At 44.1% G+C, this 18,334-nt stretch overlaps 3 protein-coding genes across 11 annotated transcripts in view; 2 read left to right on the top strand and 1 right to left on the bottom strand.

Annotated features, from left to right (window-relative positions):
* Positions 1-1,668, top strand: part of NPAS2 (neuronal PAS domain protein 2) — a 103,879-nt gene extending 102,211 nt beyond the window's left edge. For 3 of the 4 annotated variants that reach the window (XM_086880439.1, XM_086880436.1, XM_086880435.1), the window contains one exon: positions 155-1,668. In XM_086880439.1, coding sequence (XP_086736565.1) covers positions 155-349 — 195 coding nt within the window. In that variant the 3' untranslated portion in view covers positions 350-1,668. The remainder of the gene's footprint in view (positions 1-154) is intronic. The other variant, XM_086880438.1, reaches the window with a different exon arrangement.
* A 2,783-nt stretch (positions 1,669-4,451) lies between these two features.
* RPL31 (ribosomal protein L31) lies at positions 4,452-9,396 on the top strand. Its single transcript, XM_086880440.1, has 5 exons — positions 4,452-4,537; positions 5,138-5,254; positions 6,756-6,881; positions 8,728-8,840; positions 9,331-9,396. The coding sequence occupies exons 2-5, from the start codon at positions 5,148-5,150 to the stop codon at positions 9,360-9,362; spliced, it is 378 nt and encodes a 125-aa protein (XP_086736566.1). The 5' UTR covers positions 4,452-4,537; positions 5,138-5,147; the 3' UTR covers positions 9,363-9,396.
* A 520-nt stretch (positions 9,397-9,916) lies between these two features.
* TBC1D8 (TBC1 domain family member 8) overlaps positions 9,917-18,334 on the bottom strand; it is a 68,826-nt gene continuing 60,408 nt past the window's right edge. For all 6 annotated transcript variants that reach the window (XM_086880431.1, XM_086880430.1, XM_086880434.1 and 3 more), the window contains 9 exons: positions 17,457-17,742; positions 16,841-16,970; positions 16,465-16,563; positions 15,876-15,944; positions 14,329-14,569; positions 13,075-13,140; positions 12,378-12,467; positions 12,116-12,216; positions 9,917-10,877 (listed from right to left, as the gene is read on the bottom strand). In XM_086880431.1, the coding sequence (XP_086736557.1) occupies positions 10,419-10,877; positions 12,116-12,216; positions 12,378-12,467; positions 13,075-13,140; positions 14,329-14,569; positions 15,876-15,944; positions 16,465-16,563; positions 16,841-16,970; positions 17,457-17,742 (1,541 nt within the window). In that variant the 3' untranslated portion in view covers positions 9,917-10,418. The remainder of the gene's footprint in view (positions 10,878-12,115; positions 12,217-12,377; positions 12,468-13,074; positions 13,141-14,328; positions 14,570-15,875; positions 15,945-16,464; positions 16,564-16,840; positions 16,971-17,456; positions 17,743-18,334) is intronic.

Raw genomic sequence — 18,334 nt, 5'->3', positions numbered from 1 at the left:
TTCTAGTATTAGTTAAGCTAACCTCATGCCAAACAGCTCCAGAAATAAAAGCCAGCAAACCAGTAGTAATTTTTAAGCATCCTGTAACCTGAGGACAAAGAGCATTAACGCGTGAAAGAATCAAACACCACGATAAATTTTACTTTATCTGTAGGTGCAAACACCAAGTTCTTTGCACAATGAACAACCTGATTCTTTGCTCCTGCCATCTTACTCACCACAGCAAGGAAATATGGGGTATCATCAGACACAGCAGCAGCAGCAGCAGCAGCAGCAACAGCAACAACTAACATCAAGGAGAAGGAACAGTTTATCAGAATCATCAAATTTACCACAGCCTCTGCGATAGAGTCCCACCAGCACAACCAATGCACGATTAGCTTTAACCAATGGGCACATGGGGCAGAAGAGAATGACTCTGTACTTACTGTTCTGGCTTTTGCACAAGCATTTCTTTCCAAGCTTTGTGACAGAAGTACACCCAGTGCAGACTGCCACAGACAGTGCACTCACGGCACGCTGGCTTCAGTTTGCGCTGTGTCGTGAGCACAGGATATACTGACAGAGCAAAATAAAGAGGAGCACTATCCTGTGGGGCCTCCATCACCACTGGGAGCATGGGAAGAGGCATTCAATCCCAGTGTGTCCCTCTGGAAGCCATCTGGCAATTCCAAAAGACTGTCGACAGACTTATGAGGTACTTGGCCTTCACTGTTTCAGTTCTTCTTTTGTGTATGAAAAGCACTGCGTCAAAGGTCTATCGAGGAGAGAACAAGAGATTATTTTTATTATGATTATTGTTATTATTTTGCACAACTGCACAGATGACAAAACCTAGGCACTTTCTGTAAAGAGAAGTTTGTTTCTTTATTCTTGTGGCCAAATTAGCACATCCAATGGAGGAAAAAGCCCAGCCATTGGTGAAGATGGTCTACAGCTCATAACCCTTGATTTAGAATCTGAAAAGTATTATGCAGCTTACCCTAACTGTTCTTCATCACTAAAAACCAACCAACCAAAAAATCAAACCCACAACCACACTGGACTGTTTCCTACAGGAATTGTGATTGCAAAGGAGAACTCAAATTGTAAGCATAGTCATGCAACCCTCCAACAGTGCAACATCAATCCTTCTTCAACCTAAACTCACCCACTCCAAGTCTTTGAGAAATATGCACTGTGTTTTGGCCCACTGACTCGGGATGCTGCAGACTATTACATATCTCTTTCATTATAACATTTAGGATTAAATTTTCCTTTGGAGGGAAAAAAGAAAAAATGCACTTTTCGCTTTTTTTGTATGTTTTCCGTTGATATGTTTCTAAGAAAGATTTTATGTAATTATTAAATAAAAAGTAGTGTATTGTACAGCTGTTGTAATAATGACCTATTTCTATATAAAATAAAATTATATGGAATTATGTGGAAATTATTTTGTATATGAAATATCAACTCATTTCACAAGTATAAAGATTGTGCTTGTGCTTTTTTGTGAGTGGGTATTTTGTAATAAACTAATGAATTAGAAATGTTTTTGTGAAGGGAACTACTGTTTCATGCTATATACAACTCAAACTATTATTTTTTTCCATTTAATGATGGACAGTTGTCTTTATTTGTAGAATAAAATAAAATAGCCAAAAGGCTTTATTGCAGGACTTGCACACATTTTCCTGTGACTGTTGAACTATGTGATTCACTTCAGACTTTTATTCCTAGCCACAGACTTGAATGATGTTCGGCACCCAGTTAGCAAAACTAAGTATTATACCTTGTAGTTTTTGTCATGGCACAGACACTGAGAATGAAAGCTCAGGAAGTGAAATTACTGCAAGTGAAGGCAGCTTGTTTGAAGTACCTTTAAAACTTTAAGCATCTTTAAAGACCTCAGGCAGCTTTGTACTTCCAACCAAAGAGTTTTATATTAGCACAAAACAGATGAATTAAAGGACAGTTTGACTCAGCATATGCCAGGGCTTTGACCTATGTCCAGCTTCAGTGTTTTAAGACACTGCTGTCCTGAGTTTTGGAGCACATCTCTTCTGGAATAGTCACCCTGTAGACAGTCTGGTTTCCACCTTACCATCCTTGTGCAGACTTCTTTTCACATTAAATTAATATTGACTACAGGATGGAGCAGCCAAGGTACAGCCTTGCTTTCCCAGACAGGGAGAACTTCCAGCACAGATTGAGGTGGGTAATAGCACAGGAATGTCTTCATTCCCCTCAGTAAGACTAAAAGGGGATGGCCCTCAGGGCAGCTTGCAGCCACTGAAGCCAGCATTAGGCTCAACAAAGTACATACATGGCCTTCCCTCCCTTGAGTACCAAGGATCACATCAGCTGGGCCCACGTGTGCTGGTTTCTGTGCCATAGGGGAACAATAGAGAGAACTGGGCTAGGAGCTGGAAATTGTGAAAATAAGCTTTCAAGGAAATGAAAAAAGCTTATTTGCCCTGAGTTCTGAAAAAGCTAGAAATCTCCTAAAGAAAATCCATTGACAAAATTATTACCTTGATGCTTCAGCTGCAAGACTCGGTGGTATCACTGATGGGTGTGTGTATTTCAGTCCATACAATCCCTCATTGAGAGAGGATGAGGGAATCAAGTATTGGGTCTCTAAGAAAAATGTTTTTACTGCTAACTTTAGTTACTAAGGTGAATTAGCCTGCTCATCCCTTTGAATTCTTGCATTCAGTGAAGCAAGAGTGACCCCACCAGATGAAGATTAGAAAGCTAGATGTGAAAGTTTCACTTACTGTCTGAAGGAACCTCCCTCTTTCCATTAACTGTAGACAAACCTAAGCAAAGACCAGGTGGCTAAACCAGAGGCTAACTTCATAAATCCCAGTCACTCCTGAAAAAGGAGGGGACAAATCCGTAAACCCAAAGTTCATGCAGGAAGAGGTAATGAAGAAACATGAGCACCTGCAAGGAAATACCTGTGGAAGCAGCAGCTGATGGATCTCAGCTGCTATGACAGAAGACACAGGAAGGGAAAACAACCTAAAAGAATTTGTTCTACTCTCTGGGATTATAAATCCACATCTCTCCCAATTGTCAGTGGTACGTCCAAACCAAACTCAGCCTTGGTGCAAGCACTTAACTTTCTAAAACCATGGCACTGTAAGCTGTCAACAAGGAGATGCTGTAAATAGCGTGGGATTGCCTTCTTCTGAGCTAGTTTAATACATTGTTTGGAAAGGATACAGACAGCTCACAAGAGCAGATTTACGTCAAGACCTAGTTTTTCATGTTCTTCCCCATACACACATTCTGGTTTGGGATTATTGTCCTTGTTTTCTGTTACACGCACAAAGCAACGCCGGTCCCCCTCACAGAGCTGGGCCGTTCTAGTTCATTATAGCCACAACCCAGCTTGTTCCAACATAATCCCTCAGCTCGGGTCCGTTTTCCGGGCATGCGGGGTGATTACATCAGGCTACTGCCCCACGCCGGGATGCCTCGGTTCCGTCTCGGGAACAAGAGCTCCAGATCTGCAAGGGGCACAATGCTTGCTGGAAGCACCACTGCGCCAAGCTGACCTCCTCACACACCACCCCAAGGAAAACGGACAGACCCTACACAGGAAGCGGGTGGGCGGGCACCGAACATCCGCGGTCCGGGCACACACAGACACGGCCCCAGCGAACACCCCGGTACAGGCACACACACAGACACGGCCCCAGCGAACACCCCGGTACAGGCACACACACTGACACGGCCCCAGCGAACACCCCGGTACAGGCACACACTGACATGGCCCCAGTGAACATCCTGGTCCGGGCACACACTGACATGGCCCCAGTGAACACCCCGGTCCGGACACACACAGACACGGCCTCAGTGAACACCCCGGTCCGGACACACACAGACACGGCCTCAGTGAACACCCCGGTACAGGCACACACTGACACGGCCCCAGTGAACACCCCGGTACAGGCACACACTGACACCGGCCCAATGAACACCCCGGTACAGGCACACACTGACACGGCCCAGTGAACACCCCGGTCCGGGCACACACTGACACCGCCTCAGTGAACACCCCGGTACGGGCACACACTGACACGGCCCAGTGAACACCCCGGTACAGGCACACACTGACACGGCCCAGTGAACACCCTGGTACAGGCACACACTGACACGGCCCCAGTGAACACCCCGGTACGGGCACACACTGACACGGCCCCAATGAACACCCCGGTACAGGCACACACTGACACGGCCTCAGTGAACACCCCGGTCCGGGCACACACTGACACGGCCCCAGTGAACACCCCGGTACGGGCACACACTGACACGGCCCCAGTGAACACCCCGGTACAGGCACACACTGACACGGCCCCAATGAACACCCCGGTACAGGCACACACTGACACCGGCCCAGTGAACACCCCGGTACAGGCACACACTGACACCGCCCCCAGGCCTGCCCCTCCTGCCGCCGGCGCAGTCGCTTCCCAGCCTCATCCCGGAAGCGCTCCTGTTTCCCAGCGTGCCCCGCGCGCTCCTTTCCGGCCGGTGCCCGGGCAGGGTGAGTGTGGGCCGGGGCTGGTCCCGCCGAATCCGCCTCCATCGGCCCCGCCGACCCCGCGGCGCGGCGGGAACGCGGCCCGGCCCGGCATGGGGGGCGGCCGGGCAAGGAGGGCACCGGCTGGGATCTCCCGGCGCGTCCGCGTTCGGCGGGAACGGGGCTCCTCTCCTGCCCTCCCCAGGCCCGGGGAGGCCTGCGGGACTCATGGGACGGGGATACGGCCCGTGCTGATGCCCCTTGGAGGAGCGGGTCTGGCCCCGTCGTGTTCATTCCGGGGCGGGCTGAGCTGAGCTCCTGGGTCGCCATGCAGAGGGACAGGGCTTGGGGCTGGCCAGGAGGCCGATGTTAATGCGAGATGGTCGAAGAGTCTCGGATGTGCTTGCTGCCCTTCTCAGGGAGATGCAAGTAAAGCATCTGTGATGCCGGGAACTTGATGCGTGAAGCCTGCGACTGGTGCGACCCCGGGGCTTACGGAAGCTTGGGTTTAAGTTTCTGAATGTGGGAATTGTGCGGTTTGTAATGGGCTGGGGACGGCGGGAGAGGGGGGGACGGGGAAGGCCCGAGATCTGCGTTGTGTGATGTGTACGTGGTGCCTTTCAGCGTCGCTGAGATGGCTCCCGCAAAGAAAGGCGGCGAGAAGAAGAAGGGGCGCTCTGCCATCAACGAAGTAGTAACTCGGGAATACACCATCAACATTCACAAGAGAATCCATGGCGTGTAAGTTTTTATCAGTGAAATTTGCCTTCTGTGAAGTGGCATTTGGTAATGGATTCAGTAGGTTTTAAAGAGCAGAAAAGGACTGTCCTTAGAGCATTGTGTTTGTGGTCCCTTGTGCCTCGGTTGTGTCCCGAGGCAGCAGCTCTGTACCTGTGCAGCCCCAGACTTGGCTTGTGGCTTTCAGGAATAAGCCTGTTTCTGTGATTGTGAGTGTTCTGGGAATTAAAGTTAGATCGAGTTACTTCTGTGCACAGGTTGTCATTCTTTCCCAAGCAAATGCCCTCTGAGAAAGTTTCAGAAATTAAATTATTGGCTTCATGTTTATCACAAAATTGTGTGAGGTGTAGATTGGGGTATGATCTGGGTTAAAGGATATTTGTTGTGTGTAAGCAAGAGTAGTTTTAAGAGTTTTAATTGACCAGATGTTGAACCTCATGAAATAGTGTAGTGGAGAAGTGCTTCAGAGGAAACTGCAGTGCCCTTGGATTCTGTGTATGCCTGCAAGCACCTGGATGACACCATCCAAATCCAGACAATTGGTGCAGTGGCTAAAGTTAACATGGAATAGGAGAGAAATGAGGCAGTGGAGCACTGCAAAACCATGGCTGGAGAATGGGAGGCAGTGGTACTCTTTAAATGGCAGTAAGATGTTCTGGCCTTACCTGTTGATTGGCACAATCAACACTTTCTGTGTTAATGCTCATGATCCTGCTGTCCACCTTTCTTTTTGGGCATGATATGCTAGTGTTAAATGCTTTTTATTTAATGCTTGTCTCACTTGTGATCAAGTACCCACTTCCCATTTCTAGCACAAAGTATCGACAACAGTGTGCACATAATATAACTGAATATGGGACCTGTGGACACTGTGGGACCTCAAGCACTACTGGCACAGCCCCGTGTCTCAGCATGGGTATAATAGATATGGCAAAACTCATGGTGCAGCTCTTACTTCAGCTGTGGATGCCCAGTCCTGCAGGGTCTGGCCATAATGGGCATGAGACCAGGCTATACTGAGGAAAAAAACCAGTTCTGATGGTGGTGCAGTCCTGATAGCGTGAAAGAAAATAATCAAGTACTGTTCAGCAAAAGCTGATATTCAGATAACATCAGTTTTGTTCTTCTGCTGTTTATTTCAATGCTGATACAGTTCTGTCATGTTTATGTTACTATTGCTGCACTGCTTTGTTCATAGGGCTTTTATTCAGAGTGCCTGTGACACTTCAGTGTTACTGAGATATTCAGATATGTTGACATTAAAATGAAGGCTTAAAATCCAGGAGATCTTGTGGCTGCAAAATTTTACTGAAATTATTCTACCTAAGTATAAATGGTTTCTATTGAAGTTAGCATCTGCCTGCCAGGGTGAAGTTCTAGTCAGGCTGGTGCAGCTGTTAAGCTCAATGCTTTGTGGGGTTGTATGTTTGGAGAACACATGGAACAAGTACCTAGTGCTGACAGTGTCCTGAAGTTAAAGAAATGGCTCTTGTGTTTGTCCCAGGGGCTTCAAGAAGCGAGCACCACGCGCTCTCAAGGAAATCCGTAAATTTGCGATGAAGGAGATGGGGACTCCTGACGTTCGCATTGATACCAGATTGAACAAAGCAGTCTGGGCTAAAGGAATAAGGTGGGTTTGTCACCTCTGTGTTCTCATCAGCTGTCCTGGCATATTTGTAACAAAGCTTTGGTTAACTGTGGGATTGAAAGAACTTCCTTCTCCTTTTAATAAGAATAAAGCAAAGGTAAGAAGGAATGCAGGTTTGGGAATGGAGGGCAGGAAAGAGAAAGGATTGGGGTATTGTAATACCCAAATTAGTACCTTGTAGTACCTTGATCCCTGTTGCAGCAGTTTTTATAAACATGACCTTTTAGTGATACCACAATCCCAGGCTAGTGGAATTTGTGTAGTGCATCTGAACAGGATTAGGTTTTGAGGCATGCTGAACAAATGCTGCACAGGTGTATTTTCAACAGGGCCATTAATCTTTTCTTGCAAGTACAAATAAGTAAGTAGTTTGGGGACCAAAAACTACAACATCTGTTAAATCACGGCTAGAAAGGCAGCTGATTCAACGTGCATAAACATGGTCCAAAAGAACTCTTGTGGGGAGTGGGACTTCTTAAACTGTAATAAAAGGTTAACTGATCTGGATTGATGCTCTGAGAGATGCAAATGGGTTTAAACCATGTCTTCTGGGAATTAGATCCCTAAGTCTGGAATATGACTTACATAGAATGCTTTGCCTGGCATTGTGTGGTCGACCCTTCCTTCAAAAGCAGAACTGGAGGATGAGACTGAGTTACTGGGTCTTGCAGGCAGGGGCTTTCTGTCCTGTTAAACTGCGCAGTTCATAGGGAGTGAAGCAGCAGTGGAACCAGGAGACAGCATCCGTATCTCCAGAGCTTTGTAGTGAGGCTGCTAACCAAGACTTCCTTACTGACTGGTATTAGCTGCTACAAGTGCAGTCTGTGGAGCAAGGAATTGCCACATCTGTCTTTCCAGTGTGAGTCTGCTGTTTTTACTAGTTAGAATACATAATGTAAGCAAAGTAAAGTATCTTCCTCTGGAAAGATCAGCAGAGGCTAAAATCACCATGTTGGCTGGTATGATAGTCAGTGATCCACATAAAATAGTGAAAAATGCTTTTGACTTTGACAGGAAGGGAGTACAGCAAAGCCAGTTCTGGTGTCTAAATTAATGTCCACCTGATGTTCTTGAAAGGGCTGTTGCAGCATGGAGGAGGAGGTTCGTTCACATATTCTGTGGAGCAAAGTACTTTGAGCAGGAGTTTCCTGAAATCTTGAGTTTGAGATGGTGGGTTATGTAAAAAATGGTGTGGAGAAAAAAAATTTGCATTTCCCCTCAACACCATATTTTGGCCATTATTAGGTGAGGGCACTGAGCTGTGATTTGCCTATTACAAACAAAATCATTAAACAATTTAGTTTTGATTCCATGTGCTTTGTGAGGAAGAAATGATGATCAGTTTTGTGCCCATAAGACCTTGTTTCAGGCTTGATGCTCGCTAGAATTTCCACAACTTCTGGCATAAAGATAGGCAATAACTGTTGACTTCTGATGAAGGCCCTTGGGCTTTTCAGGGTAGATTGTTGGGGTTTTTCCTCTCTGCTTTATATTGTAGTAAGAAATGCTTGTTAGCAACAGCTGCTTGCTGATCATGTTCACTTGACAATCTTCATGGTGTATTTCCTCAGTAGTGGACTGATGATGCACTTCTAACTCCATCCTCCTACTGGATCATGAATTCACCTTACTCAAGGCTCAGTTAAATCTTACCTGCTAACTTTAATAAAACCAAGCAAAACAAACAAAAACCTTCTCCAAGTCAAATAGTACGGTCTCTTAAGGTACAAGATTTTGCTCTTGGTATGATGCTGAGAAAGAACTTTCCATGAATTCACGGGTTCCAGTACATACTTCACTGCAAATAAATCTGCCATCTTCATTTTAGGAATGTTCCTTACCGCATCCGCGTGCGTTTGTCCAGAAAGCGCAATGAGGATGAGGATTCACCCAACAAGCTGTATACTCTGGTTACCTATGTACCAGTCACAACATTCAAAGGTAAGGAAGGTTCCTGCGTCTCCCTTGCCATGTTTTTCTGAACAAGAAGCAAAGCAGGACAGCTCCTCCTGCAGTGCAAAATTCAGATGAAAAGCATGCTGCAAGAGTCAAACCACTGGCTTAACCTAGCTCTGCTGTAGAGAACAGGGCTCCTAATCCACATTAAAAGGAAGTGAAATGATGTGTAGATTTTGAGAGACTGAAAGACACGGGCCACGGTCGCTAGGGTAGTTGTAGGGTTTGTTCTCCTATGTTTTCCCATCTGATGTCAAAAGCTCAGGCAGGTTAAGCCCTCTCTGCTTGTCATCTGAGAAAAATCAGTTCTGTAATGCAGCTAAGTTTTTGTTTTAATATTTGGAGAAATACTTGTCTATATAGTTTGCTCTTCCAGAAGTAGATCAGCAGACTAACCTTGAAATTGTAGGTGTACTTTCTTGGGAAGAGTTCCATATATATATAACAGGTGGTGATAAAATGTCTTGTTTTGCAGGTCTACAGACAGTCAATGTGGATGAAAATTAAACTGATTTTCATTACAATAAAAAGTTAAAATATATTCTTAAGTTGTTTTTATTGTCCAGTCTCTTCAAGCTCTCAACTGTGAAGCATTGAGATGAACAGGTACTACTTGCTTTCTTTGAATTTGAACATAATGGTGTAATTTTCTTAATTAAAGATACACTAGACTTACATGTGAATGGAATAAGGAGGAGATTCAGATGTTCTTTGTGGGTGGCAGAGTCATGGTGGGTTTGTTTTGTTCTAGGTATTAAAGAGCCTTTACACAGTTATTTTAAGTTAAGGTCAAGTTTGTTTAAAAATAAAGCAAGAAAAACACAACCAAAATTGATAGATCAATATTTCATGTTATGTAATCTCATGTGGATGATGTGCCCCACTGGCCTCTTAGGCAGACTCAGTAGGCTTTTCCCAAAACAGCTCTGTTTGCAACACAGAAACAGGGTTTTGATTAGTGGAAATAATTGTGATCATGCTACCTCAGGGTATTTGTGTAAAGCAGTAGGGACTAAAGGCACTTGGCTTCCCTAAACCAAAAAATACTGTCAATGCCAGTCTTGTACAAAAAGAGTTTATTGAAAAGTGCATGTTTTCACAGACCAACATGAGAAGCACAGTCCATGTACACTTAACATTTCAGCAAGACATAAAAATTGGAATACAATCAAATATATTAAAATAGTTTCAATTACCAGCATTGAAACAGTTTTCAGTATTAGTGCAAAAAAAGGCAACCAAAACAAACTCTGGACAGCAGATCAGAAGTGTTTTCCCCTGCCTAAAAAAAAAAGAACTGGAGCCAGCCTCTGCTCTCCCAGCATGGAAGAGGGCTTCAGTGTCTTCACACTGTAGACAGATGTTTCCTTTTACATTCAAAACAAGAACATCATAAGTCAATGGTACAAAACAAACCTACACACCCTTTTAGCTTTTAAAGCTCTTAAACTGAAAACCACAGACCAACAAATTGAATACCAGAAGTCCAGTGCTAACTGAAAGCCTTTTACACTATGTCCTTTGGCATAATTTCAGTGCATTTCATTTTTGACACGTTTGCTGCTACTGCGTGCTTGGTTTTGCGTGTTCATTCCGTGACTGGCAGCTTATTCCATTTGTTTTGAGACTGTATTGATTTAGCTTTGCATTCTCAAGCTTTGGTTTCAGTTCTAAGGGTTTTTCAAAGAAGTTAACTAATGATTGTTCAGTCAAGAGAGAGGCTAAAATATGTTCAAAAGAGACAGTCCAGTCCCCCTCAGTCACAGGTGAAGGTTGAGAGTCTTTGTGAGGGGTCTTCACAGTGTCAGTAAAAACAGCATCCTGGTCTGAAGCAGAGGCCTCGGGCTGTAAGTCCTCAGTGAACTCGTCTGATCCACTCCCCAGGCTGATGCTCCTTTGTCCTACTTCTCCAATCTGAAGTAACAGCGTGGTCACAGTGGCAATGGCTTGATACAAATCGTTCTCCTCTGGATCTTCATGAAACATACTATACAGCGTTTTGCAGAACTGAATGAACTCCTTCTGTAAAGGATGAAAAACCAGCATCAAAGTCATGAGCAGTCATGCTAAGGATCATTGCAGGAGGCAGGTGGGGCATGGTAGTGCAAAGCCAGGTGGAATGCTGTGTACATTTATATGTTCTTTTTTAACTCCTGACTGCTTCTAAAAAATGTTAGTGAAGGGATTTCAACCCACAGTGGTGCTGCTAGGAAACCCTGTGCTGAAATGAGAAAGGGAAGAGGGCAGTGAAGTTTTGATGCCCTGATGAAGGAAATTGGGACCTGCCATATGATCTGAGGGCAAGGGAGATACAAAGCAAGGTATAATCCCTTACTAGTGGCTGCTGCAGAGAATGGGTTACAACCAAAGTAGCCATCCACAGGCCTGCAGGCAAGCTTCCCTTCTGCTGTTTCTCTCCCCTTTCCCAACTCTTCTAAAACAATTCAGAGATCTTCCCTGCACAGATCCTTTCTGTCTCTCCCTTGCTCACCCGTCATGGCTGATTTATCAGGCTAGGCAGGATGTATGTCTCCATATATCCTGCTAGGAAAGTTGTGAGCCCTCAGTGAAATGATGCCTTTTTGAGATCATGAGCCCCTGCAGAGCTGCCAGGCTAGACACATCCCACCCATTTAAAACTTCATTTAGTAACACAAGCACAGAAGAGATTCTGGGAGCAAGCCTGTCTTTCTTTGCATGTCTGTATATTTGTTTTATTAATATGGGGCCCTTTACCCTCCAGTTGCTTTTCTCATGCCAACAACAGAAAGCTACTGGCATTAGAAAACAGACGGTAAGATTGTGACAGCCTTCAGCTGTTTCCCTGCAGTTCTAGTCAGCGTTTGGCTAAGACAAGTTCCAGTGTGGTGGACTAAAAAGTTACTGGTTTGGTGCAGAGGAGGTATGGGAAGACAGAACAAAAATGTGCATTCTTGGGAATTTTTTGGCTTGGGAGGAGGAGGCCTTGCAGCCTGCATAAGCCTGTTTGCTTGTGTGTTCTGCTGCAGGTGTGGGTGAGTCTGAAGTTCTGTTCACCAGCCAATCTGAGCAGAGGGAACTGCTAGGAAGGTAGTTTTTGGAAGTGAAAGTTTTTAAGCACCTGCTCCCTGGAGCAGAGAGGAGCCCAATCCTCAATGCCTGAAGGACTGAATCCAAGTTCAGGCTGAAGTTACACTTCATGAGAGAGCACCAAACTGTTGAATTCAATAATGTCATTTTGAGTACACTTCTTGAAAAACACTTCTTTAAAACGTACACACCTGGCTCATTTTTGGCAGTTCCTTTTCAGTTTTAGTATCCTTTTCTTTGGCTAGATCCTTCAGCATCTGCTTCAATTGCTTTTGGTAATCTACTGCATCACCTTTATTGGAGCAGACATAAAAAGGAGAATTAATTTTCAAGTCACTGGAGCAAATTTACATTTCAAAATAAACCCCAGAGAGCAGAGATAACATGGTAGGGATCACAGGTGGAAAGTTGGTTATCCCATACACTCACATTAGAGAACCATTCTGGACATACCGTTTGATTTTCCAATGACCAGTGGTCTTGATGTCGATAGCAAAGGATTCTTTAACGGTGACTGGCTGTCTCGTTCATTTTCTGTGAGAGCTATCCAAGAAATGTGACAAATTCAATCCTTTGAATCTGGCATGATGATTATTTCTTTTTCTGAAATTTACATACTTGAAGAAAGCGAAGTAATCGTGCAAAAATGTTTTGTAAACACTTTAGGTACTTCATTAAATCACACTGTAAAACGATGTTCCTGTTAGACTTGTGCTGCAGTTGGAAGCTTGCCAAGACCTGCACATTTAATTAAAAACTTTGCACAGAGGAGCTACCACAGAATTTTGTCACCTAATCAAAACTGGATTAAGATATATACAAGGAGATCTCTACTGTATATGTAGTACAAGCCATTCAAAAACATTTCAGCTTGTATTTTGTCTTGAAGTAAGTATGCAGCCATATAATTAGCTGCAAAAGATCTCTGAATGCAACAGATGTGTGAGCTTTGACACTGTAATTTATATACTTCATCCAAAAAGGTTTCATTTGTAATTAATGGAGTAATTTGTAAAATACAGTGAGTGTAACTACAAAATGCTCCCAGCTGAAAGAAAGCAAGATGGAGTTCTTCATTAAGCAGCTTTTCCCCAGAAGCAAGAGATTTTTGGGGGAAACTGAGGTATTCATTTCCTTTCAGATTTCTTACCTGGTGGGATATGCAGCTTATATAGTAACTTTATCTTTTCATTCATTTCTCCATTATACATAACATCTGCAAGGAAAATAAAGAACAAGAAGGAAGTGAATCAGAGCATTTACTTCCACAGTTTAAAATAAACCTGGCATCTCTCTGTGCCCAAAGGATAACTGTTTATATGGACAATAAAGATATGGCCAGTGTATAACTTCAGGTTGTGCCTGTCAATGAGGAACAGCAGGTGACAGCCATCTGTTTTGGTCTTTGTTCTTGTGAAATAGACTGGGAGCACTTAACCCTATGGAGCTTCAGCATCATTTGAAAATATCAGGGAGAATGACAGGGAATGTAGTAAAGGCTGCCTGCTGCCACAGATCTGCAGAAATGTGAGAGAGACAGATAATGTTGGGGACATCATATTCTTAGTATTTCTCTCCTTCAGCCCTTACTGCTGTTCTACAGAGTAAGCCCGAAGGAGGTGACTATTTTTCACATGTAATGTAATTCAAATTTTCAATGACCAGTAAAAATTAGATTCTAAACTTTCAAATTACCTCAATACTGTGGAGAACATTAAAATTAAATAAAAAGAGAATACAGGGTGCCTCAGTATTCACATAAAAAATTCTAAAAATTGGAAGTGGAAAGAATACAAAATCATTGATTTTTACTGGAGCTTTTAATTTCAGTTTTTTCCACTTGGGGTCAGACAACAGTTGAGATCTGCCTCTTTTCTCTTCAGCCAGATTTTGGACAGGCAGTCTCAACTATTAGGACAGCTGGTGGCCTCAAGACCAACCTTAGCACCACACTCAGTCACTGCTGGTCAGATTTTTTTTGTTCTGCTTACTGTCAACATGCAAGGCAGGCAGAAGTCAGCTGTGCAGGGTTAAGTCTTCAAGAAGCAGTTTTAAAAAGGTACACTGAGATTTCAGAACTATACTCAGAGCAACAACTGGGTAGAGAGGATTTCCTAGCAGACCCAAGTTTAATTCTTAACTCATACAAGATTGTCAACAAAATTACTATTGTCTGAGAAATCAAATATTATACAACATTCAATCATGTCCTTTAGGCTGTCTTTTAAATCAAATTGACTTCAGGTGACTGAAACAAAAAAAATCAGTAAAGGTCACTGATAATGGTAATGACATGCCCTAGAAACCATCCTCTCTGGCAGTTATGTGGCATTTTAACACCCCTGTCTCCCCCATGTGCCACGCCCTTCTCTGCTCCCCAGCCCAGCCTGCAGTGAGCCGATACCCAAGCAGGTGGCGAGCCCCTTGAACTCGATGAGCCGGTCCATGTTCTCATCCAGGAGGCGGAAGGTCCTGTGGGCGAGGAGCTCGGTGTGCTCCCCGCAGGTCCAGGGCGAGAGCAGGCGGTAGAGGCTGGCGAACTGCTGGGCGTCGATGCGGTACTGCTCGGCGTACGGCCTGCTGGGGTCGTGGCGCTCCGACACCGCGCTCCTGCTTTCCCAGTAGCACCTGATTAAATGTTCTCTCTAGGAGAAATCGGAGACACGAGAGCAGTTGTTGCAGGGTGCAGCTGCAGAGAGCACGACCAGCAGAAAAAGGCATTCACGTCAAACTACGCTGTAACGTGCTCAAAATTCGCTCTGTGCAAGGTGTCATAGTGATACCAACACCATTCCTGTGTGAAAAAGCAAATCTTTCATCAGAGCAGCCAGCCACTCTCACAATTTCCAACGGAAAATTAATAAACATGAAGGGAGACTGGGCAGATTCTTGAAAGAAAATTCACTGCGGGCTACTGAAACTCTGTTTAACCACATCTGACCCAGGATGTCCCTTAGAAGCCAAAGGTACAGAGGGTCACAAAAAATATGGAATAAGCGTAGATTTGACCTGCTCATTTATTCTCTCTCAGACCTCTCCATTTGGATACTGTACCATTAGTCTTCTGTTAGGGACAGGCAAAACAAAGAGTCCCAACAAAGCAAGCTGTCCCTGGGAGAGCAAGGGACATAACAAAAAAGGAACCACTACCAGAAAATGAAAGTAGGGGAGTGTGAGCTAGTCAAAGATCAAAACCAGCAGTGAGGAGCAGGAGGGATGCACTGAAGAACAAGCCCCAGCAGCATCATCTTACAACCACTAATGGAGGCAGGATACAGCTGCTCTTGGCGACAAAGCTGTGTAACACTAACAACATACCACAGTCATATTCGCAGTATTTGTGGCTATGAACAATACACAGAAGAAATGGTCTGTTAAGGGAAATAATTACAGCTTGGACTTCTACATCAAGTATAGTTGTATAAGATTAGATGTCCCTGTCTCCAAACTTAAAATAAGTTTTATCAAACATCAGCTTAACAGAAAGGAACTGAAACTGCTTTTAGTTAAAACAAACAAACAAAAAAACCCCACCTATTAGAAAACTTGGACAAATGGCAAGGACACAAGGTTGTGGGGTTTTGAGTTTTCTTCCCCCATGGAAAAGAGAGTCTGCCTTTAAAGAGCATTTACAGAGCAGGATTGAAAAGCACTACCAAGCGCTACATAATATTTGATTTATTTTGCATGTGAAAGTTAACAGAACCTAACTTGTCAGGGACCATTTCCAAGCAGAAAATTAGAAAGAAAGAAAGTCTGGAGCAGTTGTCAGAAGCATCAGTACATTACTATTCATCTTCAACAACTGCACAGCCACAGAAAGGACAAAATGGCAAGATCCTACCCAGGGAGCACAGCCCAGGCAGAGGATGGGAGGTCAGTGCTGCACTGCCAAGTTACGCCCAAAGGAGCCTCAGTGAGGTGCATCCCCTGCTTTTCAGGGAGACCAACCTTGAACAAGTCATACAATTCCTCTAAATCTTCAGGAAGAATTGAAACATCTGGGATGACAACTCGGAGCTTAAAAAGAAAGAAAATCATGTTAGTGACATCACTGACATGGGCAAACTCATGAGATGTACTTATGTGGAACAGCTGAAAACCACTATTAAAAAAAACCTTTGTGCTGCTTCCCCCTTCTTTAGGTTCACCAGTTGGACAGATCCATGAAAAGAGAAATCCCTCAAGGGCTATTAGAAACAAAGACAGGAAGTCCCTAAGCTACAGGTCACAGAGGCTGGGGATGCATCGGATAGTGCTGTCTCTCCTCACACTCTTCCCCAGGCATCTCCCAAGGGCGCCACAGTCACAGATAAGGTGCTGGCTTGGACAGTCCTGTGGTTGTTCAGAACTTTAAAGCCACCCTAAACTATAATAACGCACATGGCTGCCTAAGCAAAACCATCAGTATCCCAGAAAAGAGCTCTTTGCAGAGTCAGCCATGATTTTTCAAGACCTGGTGGCACCTTTTTAAAAACTAAACCTGTGTGTCCCCAGAGGTAATGCTGAGCTACCTCAGACAAAATAATACCCTGCTCACCACATTCTGCTTGGTTGTATCTTCGTGGCTCTGCAGGACACGGATCCGGTGTTTGTAGCGCATGTGCTCTATCTGTTCCACAGAGTGGTCTCCAAATTTCTGTAGGAGAGGAACAGAAGTTTATTATCTGTGTTATTTTATGATACTTGTATTAATTGAAAATACAGCTTTTAAAGTGCAGTGAGACCTTGAAGAAAAAGCATACCCAGTCTCTAATTAATCTAGGTCTTCATACTATACCTAGTCTTGTGCATGAGAGCACTTTAGTCAAGGAATCTGTAAACGTGTATTAATTCTCAAAGCATCCAAGCTGAGTTTAACTTTCTTCTTGAAAATTCTAACTTAACTGACTAGTAGATAGAAATAATTATTTTACCTCATACGAGTCATGAATCAGGTTTGCTATTTCAGTCACTGGAGAGGATTCCTGATCGTCACTGAAGAATGCATGGTGATTACCAATAGGTGGCAGAGGGCTTTCCTCGTTTTTGACATGCTCTAAAAACCTGAAGGGAGGAAATATGTAAGGACACAGATCACATTGCACTGTGCTGTTCTCAATTCAAATAAGCAAACAAGTCTTATGGCTCAGACTTAGAAATAAATTGAGTTTTGGGCAAGCTAAATTTTTCAAAAATGCCTTTGTGATTACTCATCTGAGGAACAGCAAGCCAGCCAAATGACTAAATAGTGCCCAAGGAAGAAAACTTCTGTCTCCTTGAAGTCTGGAGCAGGAAGCCTGTCAGTCTAGGGACGGCACGAAGAGCAGCAGTAAATATTGCACACTGACGCAGGCGATGCACATCTCAGCAGTGCCAGGAAATTTCACAGGACATCTCATTTGTCTGATGTACAAAGCCATTGTTTAAGGCAGACACTGCGACAGCAGCAGCAGCAGGGTGACACAGAGGGGCCCTGGTGCCTACTGAGCAATGCCTTTGTTTTAGGGCAGAACTGCTTGTGAGGGAAGGAGCACTCCTCTGCGGCCATACCTGCTCAGGATCATCAGGGCCTGCCCATCATCCTTGCTGTTACACAGATCCACAGCGTTGGCTTCCAGTATGGCCAAGCCCAGCTGGAAAATGGCTTTGATGCCATCATAGAAGAAGCAGTCCACAACATTCACAGCACTTTCCAGGGGCATGATGCTGAGGAAAAGGGTAAGGAACCAGGAAAGAGAGATGGAAGCTAGGGCTGTCAGATCCTTCATATGTTCAGCCAGCTCTGGAAGTTGCTCTTTTATAAGCTCTTCAAACACTGACTGGTCTACCTGAGCACCTACAAGTCATAAAGGAACAAGTATTAGCCAGGACAGACATAGGAAAAAATATTTTTTAAGATAATTACTGCTGTCAACTATTAACTGCAAGACTTTCCTATAATTTAAACTGGCGAGATACATAAGCATCTACAATGAAAAATGCCATTTTCTTCCTGCTGGGATCTCAGCCCAGCTCTTGTGTCCTTAATCCTTACTGTACAACTTTCTGCAAAAAGTGTGTTAATTCTCCTAAGTGCCTTCAGGGTGCAATGAAATAGCAACAGCAGCAGCTGTTGGTCTTGGCTACAAGAGCACATAGTAATTCAGTGCTAGCAAAAGCAATCGTAAAGCAGTTCATTGCTCCACTTGGGATGTACGCAGTATAAGTAAGACAGTAAACATTCCTCTCCAATGTGTGTACTCAAGCAAGTGGGCAGCAAAGCTTTTGCCCTAAGTGAGAAAATATAGGATGGAAGTCCAGATATGGCTACACACACCAAGCGGGAAGAATAATATTTACACAAAAGTACATGCACAGATACAAATATATACTTACACACGTTCATATCTAAGCATAAAGAACAAAAGATTTCTGCAATGCCCAGATAA

Source organism: Cyanistes caeruleus, chromosome 3, assembly GCF_971803275.1.
Source record: "Cyanistes caeruleus chromosome 3, bCyaCae1.hap1.1, whole genome shotgun sequence".
Classification (NCBI taxonomy): Eukaryota; Metazoa; Chordata; class Aves; order Passeriformes; family Paridae; genus Cyanistes; species Cyanistes caeruleus.
This window is presented reverse-complemented; position numbering and strand designations above follow the sequence as displayed.

What these genes read in the sequence shown, in the direction of transcription:
- RPL31 (XM_086880440.1), top strand. Translation starts at nt 5,148, where the DNA reads ATGGCTCCCGCAAAGAAAGGCGGCGAGAAGAAGAAGGGGCGCTCTGCC. An exon ending in CACAAGAGAATCCATGGCGT is followed by an intron (nt 5,255 to 6,755) that starts GTAAGTTTTTAT and finishes TGTTTGTCCCAG; the next exon opens with GGGCTTCAAGAAGCGAGCAC. An exon ending in ACCAGTCACAACATTCAAAG is followed by an intron (nt 8,841 to 9,330) that starts GTAAGGAAGGTT and finishes CTTGTTTTGCAG; the next exon opens with GTCTACAGACAGTCAATGTG.